We start from the raw sequence: 12,972 nt of genomic DNA, 5'->3' as shown, positions 1-12,972 counted from the left end.
ATTTGTTAATGCGTCCATAAATTACTGGATTAATATTTATGAGAACAAGTTTTTTCCTTTTTAGTGTTGGCATATTTAATTTAATATATTGCAGTACTTATATACATCAGGACAACAAAATTATCCCAATAAAATTGGTTTTTGGTTAGGAGCCAAATATTTTCCATCTTAAAAGTTTAAATATGCAATGTTTATTCCTACAGATCCATCACAATGCACATGGATGGATATTTAAAAGAAAAAAAAAAGGTTAGGACATATGTTGGATAAGAACCTCCTTCTCCTTGTTTGTCTCTAAATGAAACAAAATGATGTTTCTGAAAGAAGCAAATAGATTTAGAAGACTTATACTACATAATTAGTTAACTGTTATTCAATAAAGTTTTCTTGACATAAGGGGGAAAAATTGAGTAGTCGGAAAAGAGAACGTATGGAATACATTATTACTATCAAATATAAATCCTCAAATATATCAGTATGAACCAAAAGTTCATCAAACATTGCATTCATGAAATGCTACAAAATATCTTATTGACTTGAATGAAAATTTTTAAATCTCTTATTCCAGCTAAAATAGCTCTAATTAGTATAAATAAAAATGAGACATGTTGGAAGTATAAAGGGTTAATCAGTTCCAATATAAATATATTGAATAAAGTGGAGCATACAACTTAGAAGTTGTATTGAGGAGGCATGTACTCTAGAAGAGTATCAAAACATAACTAATTATAAAACCCCAGAAGAGGTTCAGGTACCTAAAAAGTAAGAAAGAGATCTCAATAAGTTATGTCACAAGAGGAAAAATAGAACAGAAAAGATAAAGTTGTCGATAATGATTTTAATAAGAATACCACGTGATAAAAAGAGAATCTTACACGTAAATCTATCATACAAAGTAGACATAAATTTGGCCAAGAAGAAAAGACACGATGAACATATTATTTCAATATATGAAAATTATGGACTTGTGGACCTGTAGTCTAATACATATAATACAAAGTTTTTATAGAATATATGAACATTTATATGAAAATAAAGATTTTCACAAAGGTCTAATGATGATTATGATGAGACATATTACTTTATGATTGATATAATTTTGCATATATGAATAGTCTGGCAGTTATGAAATGCATCTGTTAGATATTATTATGACTTATGGATGAAGATCATTAAATAGTAAATTTTACATGATAATTCTTGAAGGATCCAAAATATGCTAGGACAATATATAAGAAAATCTTTTAGTATATGAAACATTATGAAGACTAAAATAATTTCAATATGTATCATCTATTTTATAGTTTTGGATGAAAATATATGAAATTTCCTAAAGTATTTCAGTTGCTAGAAGCATGCAATTCAAGTTCTTAAGAACAATACTTAATTAAGTTAAATAAGTTTCTATAAGAATTTAAGCAATCAAGGCTATTTGGTATAACCAACTAAGTAAATATTGATTGAAAGAATAATATAAAAAATGATTTAATTTGCCCATATATTTTTATGAAATGTTCTTGAAATGAGTTTGTTATAATCTTGGTTTATATTGATGATATAAATATTATCAGAACTCCTAAAGAACTCATAAAGGCTATAAATTACTTACAAGAAAGAATTTGAAATGAAGGAATTGGGAAGAACAAAGTTTTGTCTCGGATTGCAAATTAAATACTTAAGAAATGACATTTTTATAAAGGTCCTAAAGTTTTTTTTTTGTATGGATAAATTACATCCATTATATACTTCAATGGTTGTGAGATTTATGGAGGTGAATAAAGAACCTTTTAAATTTCAAGAAGGTGATGAAAAACTACTTGGTCCAGAAGTACCATATCACATCTTGTCAGTCACGCATGATTTGACATATCATTTGCTGTTAACTTACTAGTAAGATATAGTTCTTTACCAACACAAAGACATTGGAATAGAATTCTAGATTCTCTTCTGATTCACAAGCTAGTAATTCCAAATAGAGTATTTGCCTCATAATATTGAAAAGATGGTAAGATTTATATTTAGCAAATCTGTTCAGATGAAAGTCTACTTATATCTAGCAAATCCGTTCAAATGAAAATCCAGCAAATTTGTTCATTAAGTCACATCTTGTTACAATATTTAAAAAGCCTATTCATGATACTAGATGTCGGAAGCTCAGGGATATCAATTGATATTACTAAGAGGGGGAGTTAATACACGCTATACTCTTTTTTCTTTGTTTATGGTTTTTCCCACTGGGTTTTCCTAGCAAGGTTTTTAATGAGGCAGCATCGAATAGTATATCAATGAATGTGTACTTTTTTTTTCTGTTAGGTTTTTCTTCCACAGGATTTTTCCTAGTTGAAGCTTTTAATGAGGCACATTTTTATATAATGGACATCTAAGGGGGAGTGTTATGAATATTGTCAAGTATGAATATCCATCTCCTCTTTCTCTTCAACTTTATCAACTTCTACTACTTTCACTAGGCATTAATCTTTTCACTACTCCATTACTTCTCCACTATACCTTTAATCTTGAAACTCACCCCCTACTCATATTCATGTGGTTTATTGTCTACTATCTATCATTTAAGTACAAGTGTAACCTATGTATAAGGTTATGCGTATAAATAGAGCATGCCATTGTATGGTGAAGCAAGTAAAGAAATATAATATCATTCTCTTATTTTCTTGTCTATATCTCTTTTCTAATCTACTTTCTTTATTGGTTAATTTCATAACACTCCCCATAATAAATAATAATAAAATAAAAGATGGGATTAAAAGTTTATTGACCTCTAAATTAGGAAATCTAGGTTGGAATCATTAAAGAGGAAAATAAGAAAAGTAAAAAAAAATAAAACATAAAAATCCCTCATTTAAGATGATTGGCTCCTTAATTGAAAGTATTTTTTGGAGTAATTATTGTAGAAAAATAAAAAATCACAAATTGATGACAATTTGTGCTTAAATAGAAAATGATATTATGAATCATTGCCAAGGAAATAAAAAACAAAAATTAAAATACAATTGTAAAATCCTAGATGCAGCCTATAAATAGAAGAGTAAAAAGTGGAGGAAGATGGACAAGAATTTCTAAGTAAAAGGAAACAAGTGAAAAAGATAGAGAAATACTCCACTTTGTGATCGCATATTCATCATTTAAAGACTTTTTTATGGGGTTTGGGCAGAGAGAGGGTTTTATTCAAGAGAGCCGTCACACACCGAGATGCTTTTCATGCCGATGAGATGAGATTGATGCATATTGTTGAATGTTCATAACCATGTTGCCTTTATTCATTTATATGGGTCGTGGACGTTGCCTTTTTTTTTTTTAATCTAGTTATTTTTATCTTGTTTTTTGTATGATCTTGGCTCGCAACATTTTCTTTCCATCTTCCTCGATTTGTTTTTTTTCTTTTTTCCTTCACATGATTCTTCATTGGGATATTGCATGTGTTTTCTTTATACAAGAAAAGATAAGGTTCAAAATGAAAATATCAAAACAAGAGTAGGTGTGACATCTATTAAAAAAAAAAAGTTAAACATCGCTTAAGGTGGTTCAAGCATGTGCAGAGAAGGCCATTAGAGACTCAAGTAAGAAGGGTAAATCAAATAGTTTGGAGTCCTATAAAAAGAAACAAAAGAAGACCGAGAAGAATGCTCAATAAGGTTATTGAACGAGACCTCCTGGTCAGCAACATGTCAAAAGACTTGGTTGCTGATAGAGCATAATGGCGTCGTGCGATTCATGTAGCCAACCCCACCTAGTAAGACAAGGCTTGTTATTGTTGTTGAATTTATTTATTTCTTCATCTTCTTATTCCGTTTTTATTTTACTTTATTGTTTTGTTCTTTCTCACTTTGTTACGGTTTATTGAGGATGGACTCAAAGGCTTGTCATGTGCATATTGCTCATGCTTCTTGGCCTTTATATTGTTATTGTCTCCTCATTTCGCGGCTTGTGTAGTTTTATAAGAGAGCGGATTTAAAAGATATGCGCTTACTCCTCATCATCTTTTAAGATCATTTTGTGTTATGTTGTGGTGAACCAAAATGCATATTGGAATACATAGATTGGAACTAAGAAACTCCTCTATTGAGCTCAAAAACTCAAGTGCTAGTCCTATCCTTAAGAAGAAGAAGAAGAAGAAGAAAACCTTCTAACTATGCATGGAAGCTCTCATAGCAACAACAACTTTCACCACGAGTTAAACCATGGAGAAAGAATAGGGAAAAGTCTAGTAAATGAAGGGCAATGGTGGACGAGAGATGAGCAGCAATAGAGGTGTCTTAGAATTAGGGCTTCTTCTAGCTAATAAAGTCAAGTTGGGTCGAATTTTCATACTAGGTGCTTTGTTTTATGCAACTAGATCTAAAATTGTGCGTTCTAGTTTTTACACATTTGCTACAACAAATGAAACAAATCATGGGCTCTAAATCTAAGGCCCAGTGTCACCTCCAACAATTGACACAACAAATCTAAAGTCCTCCTAATAAGCTTGTCATCACAACTAATAACTTGTTGGTACAATTTTATCTTTTTTATGCTAATTCCATGCAATTACTGTCAAATCCATTTTAAGTGCAAATGATGCAATATTAGTCCAAATCTATGTTAAATACTCCCCTCCCCCAACAAAAAAAATGCATATGTAATGTCATATAAAATATAGCACTATAAATAATAAAGCCTTATGAGGACTCATCATCATGATTATAGTGGTACAACCTTAATAAACCTTGACACATACAGGCCAAGTGGCAGTTAGAAATTTCATTTTATTGTTATGCTATGTTATATTATATTATATTGGATAGTTAAATAAAATATCCTAATTGTGCCCGTTAATTAGCTTTGTCGCAGTGGAGGGCAGGACTTTGGCTGTGCATATTTTCAATAATTAATTAATAATCTTGATAGAAGGTTATTAATATAATGACATACTGAGTGAAAGCGACATATTAGAAAACCCGATTTACCAGTCTTCTGAGGACCCCCTGACTAGTAGTGACGGCTCTTTTTTAAGTTGCCATCATGGTGTTCAAACATTAGTAAGAGCAACCTTGACATTCCTTTCTACTAATAGTATTCTTTGTTTTTAGTTTCTCTAGTATCATATTGTGAATCGCTCCAAATTATATGGTTATAACGAGATGTATTTAGCTTTAATTCTTTTGTTGTTGCTTTGTATTGTGAGAAACTGTGATTGTTATTTCCATATGATATGTCTTATAGATAGTAGATGATTGATTTTAAATGAAGATAAAAAAAATGACATTTAATGTATTTTTTAATTGGTGAAGAACACCTAAATCTTGAGTTTTATCACCATTTTGTCCATGCATTATTTGAAATTCAATGTTAAAGCAATGCATTTCGTAGTCTTATGTTGATTTTTCTAATGAAAATCTTCATAATAAAAAGGCATATAATTGGTATTTTTATTTGAATTCAATTAAAAATATTAATTTATAATTAATTTATTCAGAAAGGATTTTTGGACTAACTAAATTATACATTTAAATAATAAAAATAAAATTTTATGGTGTTAAAATAGTGATGTGAATGTTGGCCGAAAAAAAAAGTGATGTTAATATTAGCATTAGTAATTAATATTACCAGAAAAAGCATTAGTAATTAATAAACAGAAAACGTGGGTAGAATTGTCATTAGACAAATGGCCGGAGAGAAGCCTATTGCCACTTGACACTTTGTATACTGAGAACTGAGAAAAGTCACTGTTTCTTGTGTTGTCATTTAGCAGATTCAGAGGGTGAGAGAAACAAAGCGCCAGCAAGACAGCCATTCATAATTAACCATTTGGTTAGCCAATTTCAGCACTTCGGGGCATGGGCTCATCGTAATCTGCAAAACCATCCTGTTTTTCTTTTTTTTGAGACCTCGGCGAGGTGATCCCAGCCGCTCTTCAAATTATCCACCCAAAAAAAAAAAAAAACCTTTCAAGCGAATTACTATATATGACGGAATGTTCAGTTCATCTGTATGATTTAATTGTCACTGTTATTTTATAAAATTTAGGGAAAATTAATCTTTTGGTCCTTCAAGATTTACTCAATTGTGACTCAGTTCTTTAACTATGACTCAGTATAATTCAGTCTCTGAACTTTTAACTTGTTTAAAAACCCAGTCCTTGATATTTACTCAACTTAAAAATTGTATCCTTATCATCCATAAGTCAAACTGAGTCATCCAACCTGATATGAATAAGCTGCTATATAAGAGTCACATTAGCATAAAGAGAGAAGGGGAAAAGCTTGAGCAATCAACGATACCAAAGAAGAGGCCGTTGCCGGGGAAAACAACATTATCCTCAATGACCACTCATTAAAAAACCTGGGCACTCGGATCTAATAATATCTTTATTTTTTCTGCCTGCATAAACATTTTCTGTTGTGGCAGCGGACATCCTTTTCTCCTAATGATGCTTTAAATATATGGACAATTGAACATAATAGCTCACTAATAAGAATCCTTCTCCTTCACTGTCTTGATCTTTTTCTTGTCTTTTTTTTTCCTAGTTGTTTTGCATAGTCGTAGGACGAACAAGTACAAAAAAATATTTGGAATGTAATTTAGTAAAATAGTTGTCATTATATGGAGTGATTTTGAAGGGCATGTTTTCAATTTGTGGGTCACTCATTTTCTATATAATGAGTGGGCACAGCGTGATTTTAAGCATCAAGCACGAAAGATGAAATTCAGTTAAAGAAAACGAATTAGTGATTTTGTTAAAGTACTCGAGATTGGTGTATTTGATGAGTGTGTTATTAGGATAATTGTTTCATTGTCGGAATTGGGTTATCTTCTTCAGCAACAGCCTCTTCTTTGGCATCGTTGACTGCCCAGGCTTTTCCCCCTTCCTATGTTGATGTGGCTCTTATATGACAGCTTATTCATGCTAGGTTGGATGATAAGAATACAATTTTTAATTTGAGTAAATATCAATGACTGAGTTTTAAACGAGTTAAAAGTTCAGGGATTGAATTATACTGAGTCATAGTTAAAGATTAAGTCATAACTAAATTAAAACTTGAAGGACCAAAAGATTAATTTTTCCTAAAATTTATTTTTGATGACGGGATGTAATATAATTAGGGTGATTAACCTTCAATTTCCTTTCAATCCAAAAAAAACCTTCAACTTCGTAAGAACACAAAACTCATAATCTAATCTAGTTTAAATACAATAATCTAGTAAAATTAATATTGCTATCGTTAATTAGTGCGTTTAATATCAATTACATAAAGTTTCGAAAAAAAATTGTATTTTTTATTACTTATAAATATTTTAAAATACGTATAAACTCCATCTGTCGGTAAATACACAATTTCTTTAGTACATGCATTTTTCTGCAATACGACGTTCAGAGTTTTATGATATTTAAAAATATCCTTTCAAAAACAGTTTTATTTAATAATTTTTCCTGTCCCTTAATAAATAATTTTTTAAAAAAATTATTATTTCAAAAGCGGCAAATTTGAAAAGAAACAAACAAAATTTCACATAAGAACATATTTTTTGATCTGGGAGTTTTTTATAATTGCTTACTGTATTATTGGTAAATCAAAACTAATGTAACTTGCAGCAAACTTATTACAAATTACAAGCTTGTAATGTAGTTATGTGAATAAGATACATGGAGTGTAAAATATAAATTGCAATGTTTCTGGCTTATTCATGAATTGCTATAGAGCGACATATATTAATATGTACATATAATAAAATGTATAATAAAGTATGTTATTCATAACTTGACTTATTTATCTAATTTTATATTACTTTATGTCCTAATTATAAAATCTTGTTTGTAATTTATAAACAAGGTCTTATAATTAGAATCGGAAGAAGCGGTATATTTAAAATATCTCGTTTAATTTTATTATACATGCGTATTATATATATACTTTTCATTTCCAAACAAAATGTTTCTTGCTTTGAAGATTTTTTTACACAAATAAAAAAAATTATTGGATAACCTGCCATGTAATAGTGTTCTTGCTATATAAAATACCATAATTTTTTACCAAATTTTTTCTGAGTAGTAATTCATATTTTATTAAAATTGTAAAATAACAGACTTGTCACAAAATCTCCAAAGCACAAACACTTTTTTAGGTTTCGAGTACTTTTGTTTTGTCTTGTGGGGATATTAGGAGTTTCTTGTTTTCTCCATAAAGGTGATTTTACTGACTTTTTTAATATATTTTGAAGGAAAAAAAAAACTAAATTACTACCGCCTTCCTTTGTAAGAAACTAAGAACATTGATTATGACAGTTTATAATAATGTCACTAAGATCTCGGATCATATTTTCCTGCGAGAGAAATAAATGAAACCGCCAGAGGGTACCATCGTATATATATTAGAATTTAACCACGAAGATTATCCAACTGTACGGAAAGAAAGTTGTTTAATTCCATCAAAATTATAATTCTAAATGAAAGATCATTGCGCTGGCAAAGGAGGGGGAAAAAGAAGGAAAAATCATTAGGGTGGACAAGAAAAAAACGGTTGGGAAAAATGGAATGATCATTACAATTATAATTATAATTTATATGATGTTGATGTCATAACTATATTAGACTAATTTATTTGAAAAAAAAGCAATATTAGACTGATTTATTTATATTATTATTTTTACAAAATAATATTTATCTCAAATCAACTTAAATTTTATACATTTGTTTGAATTGAATTAAATTTGATCAACACCAAAGTATTTTAGTTATCATTCCATATTTTCATACAACTAGTTTTAATAATTTCTTGATGGAATCACGAACAACTTGGAAATAAATTAAAAAGGTGACAAATATCGCTCTCAAAAAAGGGTCAAACTTGGTCAGACTTTTCCTGAAGTATGATATATAAACATATACAAAGCACGGTAATTAAAACAAATGTTTCTAAACCCCCCAAAAAAAAAATCCATTCAACAACCAGTCGAAAATGATTGACTGGAAAAATTAAATATAACAATTTATTAAATTAGAAATTTATCAGAAATTTCTATTAAAAAATTCCACTAAATTAAGGTGAGCAGTGCGTGACACAATCCTCTTTAATTGTGGCCACCATGCCTCCCTTTCGTCCTGCCCTCTTGTTCATTGGTAACAGTAATATTTGCTTCTTCAGCAGTCAAGCGCCGCTCCTTTTTACTGACATACTCTCTCTCCTCCTCCTCCCCCCTCTCTCTTCCTCTCTCTTTCTTTTTAAAATCAAATCCGGTTTTTCTCTCTGTGATCGTCACTCTCACCCTCCCCTACCTCCATAGCCACAACCTGCAACTCAAGAGACACTCGCTAGGGCATCGAAAATTCAAATTCCCGGGGGAAGAAAATCATGGTGGGTCTCATAATCTTTCTCCTTCCTTTGCCTTCAAATTTTCTCACTTATGTTTCGTTCTGTGTAAGTCTGAGAGTTAATTGATTCTAATTTGTGAACATATATATGCAGTTGTTTTCTTCTTCACATGTTCCTCGCTGGCTTCAAGTCCTTCTCACTGAGAAATTCTATAACGCTTGTATAATTCACGAGGAAGCGAAGAAGAACGAGAAGAACGTGTACTGTTTGGATTGTTGTACCAGCCTTTGCCCTCACTGTTTGCCCCCTCATCGTTCTCACAGACTCTTGCAGGTTCATTTCAACTTGTGAAAAGAATTTTTCGTATGGCCGAAAAAAAAAAAACAATCTGATGCTAATAGATTAACCATTCTTGCTTTGATCTGATTTTAGTTTTCTCGCTGCTTTTTCCAGATTAGAAGATACGTTTATCACGACGTTATAAGGCTGGATGATGCTGCCAAGTTAATTGACTGCTCTTTAGTTCAAGTAAGTGAAATTTTCTCGGCTAAAAACCCTATGTTCAGTATAATTCAAGAATGAAAAATGGAAGATACTGAGAATTGAGGAACTGGGTTTTTAATTCTTGGTGTTAGAAATTAATTTAACTGTAAAATCTAGCGGGTTCGTAGTTGTAAGCCTTTGTGTTTGGATGATATTCTTGGGGTTCTGCTGGGTTTATTGATGTTTGTGCGTGCTTGAGAAACCGATGGATTGATTTGATTATTATTCTTCCTTCATTCATTGATTCACCATGAAGTTACAGAAGAAGGTTTCAAACAATAAGAATTAGAGAATGGGTCTTATGTTCTCACTCTCACGTTTCTTTCACAGTCGTATACCACGAACAGTGCAAAAGTGGTGTTTTTGAACCAAAGGCCACAGACAAGGAACTTCAGAGGCTCCGGCAATTTCTGCAGTACCTGTGACAGAAGCCTGCAAGACCCATACCAATTCTGCTCTCTCTCTTGCAAGGTCCGTTCTCTTTTATCATTTTATTTTATTTTATTTTTGCAAATGAAATAATAAATGGTAAATGAACAGTTAAATAATAATAAATAAGCAAACCCTATTCAAGAACCATCCGTCTCTTTGAATACGCCAAGTTCCCATTCCATTATGATTCCACCTTTTTCTCCCACAATCTCTCAGCTTTCTCAAATTCCCATGTTATTTCTTTCTCTCTCAAACGGATTCATTTCATATCATTCCATTCATATCGCTTCAGCTTTCTATTGACTGAACTTTTACAGATCGATTACCTTTTGAGGACAAGGAATGGCCTTTCTGGGTACTTGTTCGAGTGCAACTATTTGCCCTTGCCTGAGTCTGGGTTCGACAACGGGCTTATGACCCCAGACTCGGTGCTGGAGCCGTCCGGCTCGAACCGGACCACGTCGTCGGGTTCGGGTGGCTACGGCGGCGTGGACTGCAGGGTGTTGGTTTCCACTGCTACAACGGAGATTGTCAGGAAGAAACGGAGCGGCGGCGGCGGCGGCGGCGGGGGTTCGGCGTTCAGAGGAGCGTGTAGGCCGGCTTGTTCGCCGGTGTCGGAGATTTCGGTTGGTCTGATGAACCGCAGGAAGGGGACGCCCCAGAGGGCCCCACTGTATTGAATTATGTACGGAAATTATCAAAGGACACAAGAGGGGAAGACCGGGAGGTTCTGGAAAATCAAGTTTATAATTTTTATAATTTGTACTCCATTTATAATTATAATCTGGTGCTTGAATCGTTGAGTTTATTTAATTTTTATTTTTCTGAACTAACAAGTATACAAGTTAGTAATTTTTTTAAACCAACAAACTCATCAACGTGACTTTAGTTGGATAAAAAGTTTAATGCAGTGAGTTTGTTAGTTAAAAGAATTATTAACATGTATATTTATTAGTTTTGAGAATCAAAATTAAATTAATCTAACAAAGCACCGAGTTCTTACTTCTTGCTTCTATCATTTGAGCTTATCTCTAGGGTTTCATAGGAACAAGCCAAGCCTCCCAGTTTTGTAGATTTTTGGCCCCCTTCTTGCCCTCCTTTCGATTCTTGACAAGTTATAGTTTTAAGGGTTCCTCCTATATTTGCCTTTTACATTGTTCTTAAATTTTAATACAATTATATAATTATTGAGTGAAATAAAAAAAATTTTGATGTTCAATTGTAGGTAGCGATTTCAAAATAATTTTTTTCCCTACTGGTTAAAAAAAATTTTCCGCCCTTCTGAAAGGAAAATGAGTCTTTTTGCACTTGTTTATAAAAAAAACGTCGGTTAGGCGTGGTTCGGGAAATAAGCCACTTATTGTGGATTTATAAACATGTTATTGATATTAATAATCTTTCCAAAAAATTATCTGACAGAATTACAAATTGTTTATGACAGAATAAAATCAATGTTATCCGAAGTTTTAAATTCCCATATTTAAATTGAACTTCGGATGTCTCTCTCGTGCTACTACTATCATAAAACATTTAGTTATATCGAGTTAGATTTGAATATTATTAGATTTAATGGATTAATAAATTTAACTATAAGCAACAATTTTAATATGATTTTATTTTTCATATCTAAAGCTTCAAGTCTCAATCTAGTGAAAGGCAGTCAAGTGACTAATTTTACTACTGCTGGTTAGACGTGCATTGCAGCGCTTAGTGACTGGTATTGCTATTAATGAGGGTAAAACTTCATGCAAGAAAAAAAGGGTCAGCTGAATTTTTTTTTTAAATAAAAAACTAAACTACATAAAATTTTCATTTTTTTGCCAGCTAAATTATATAAAATTTTTCAGGAACTTGAATCAAATACAAATAAAACTCTTTATTTTTAAAATTTAATAACAAATCTCCATGGACTTTTTAAGTTTGTACAAATAACCCCGACTATCAATTATATACTTCATTTATTTTTGTGTGCATTTAATCTCTCAAACTTTGATTAATATATATAGATAACTCTCCTAAATTTTAAGTTACTGCAGATAAGTAAGGCACAAAAACTAGTTACGTGGGAGTTTATTTATATAAATGTAAAAGTTTAGGGACGTTAACTGTATATGATTCATTCTGGTCAAAAAAACTGTATATGATTCTAGGTCAAAGTGTTATGTATAATTGTGGTAAAAAAAAAAAAGTGTTATGTATAATTTAGCTTAATAAAAAATACTACCTCCGGTCCTAATTATAAAAATTAGTTGACTAATTTGATGAGATTAAGAAAATAAATTTAGTTATTTGTAATAAATATGTGTTGTATTTTCTAAAATATCCTTGCTAATTAAATGTATTAACTAGAATTACCATTGCTAAAAAGTCTACCTTGGAAAAAAATACATGAATATGAGAGATAAAGTGGATCAAGATCTTATATTAAGAATCGGAAGTAATATAACTTTATCTTTTGAGTCTTTTTCGTTTAAATTCATATTTGGTGTCTTTTTTTTTTTGGTCAAATTCATATTTGGTAATGAAGCATTACCCTTTCGAGCTTGCAAAAGTGATTACATTGCAAATTCATGTGTGTACATCCTATAATGTGGGACAGAGGAGAGAAAATTTAGGAATGAAACGTTCCGAAAATAGCGTGATTTTATGGAGGGTTTGACCTTAATTTTGGCAATTCCAGAAAATACCT

At 31.4% G+C, this 12,972-nt stretch overlaps 1 protein-coding gene across 1 annotated transcript; it reads left to right on the top strand.

Annotated features, from left to right (window-relative positions):
* Positions 1 to 9,461: 9,461 nt before the first annotated feature.
* LOC114727610 (uncharacterized) lies at positions 9,462 to 11,010 on the top strand (the record flags this gene model as incomplete). The annotated part of the gene is made up of 4 exons (XM_028914328.1): positions 9,462 to 9,641; positions 9,762 to 9,836; positions 10,182 to 10,322; positions 10,601 to 11,010. Coding segments are annotated over 4 exons (759 nt in total), but the record flags the coding sequence as incomplete, so codon positions are not given.
* Positions 11,011 to 12,972: the final 1,962 nt, after the last annotated feature.

This window comes from Neltuma alba, unplaced genomic scaffold, assembly GCF_004799145.2.
Source record: "Neltuma alba isolate B1F8T4 unplaced genomic scaffold, ASM479914v2 tig00000371_pilon, whole genome shotgun sequence".
NCBI classification, from domain to species: Eukaryota; Viridiplantae; Streptophyta; class Magnoliopsida; order Fabales; family Fabaceae; genus Neltuma; species Neltuma alba.
This window is presented reverse-complemented; position numbering and strand designations above follow the sequence as displayed.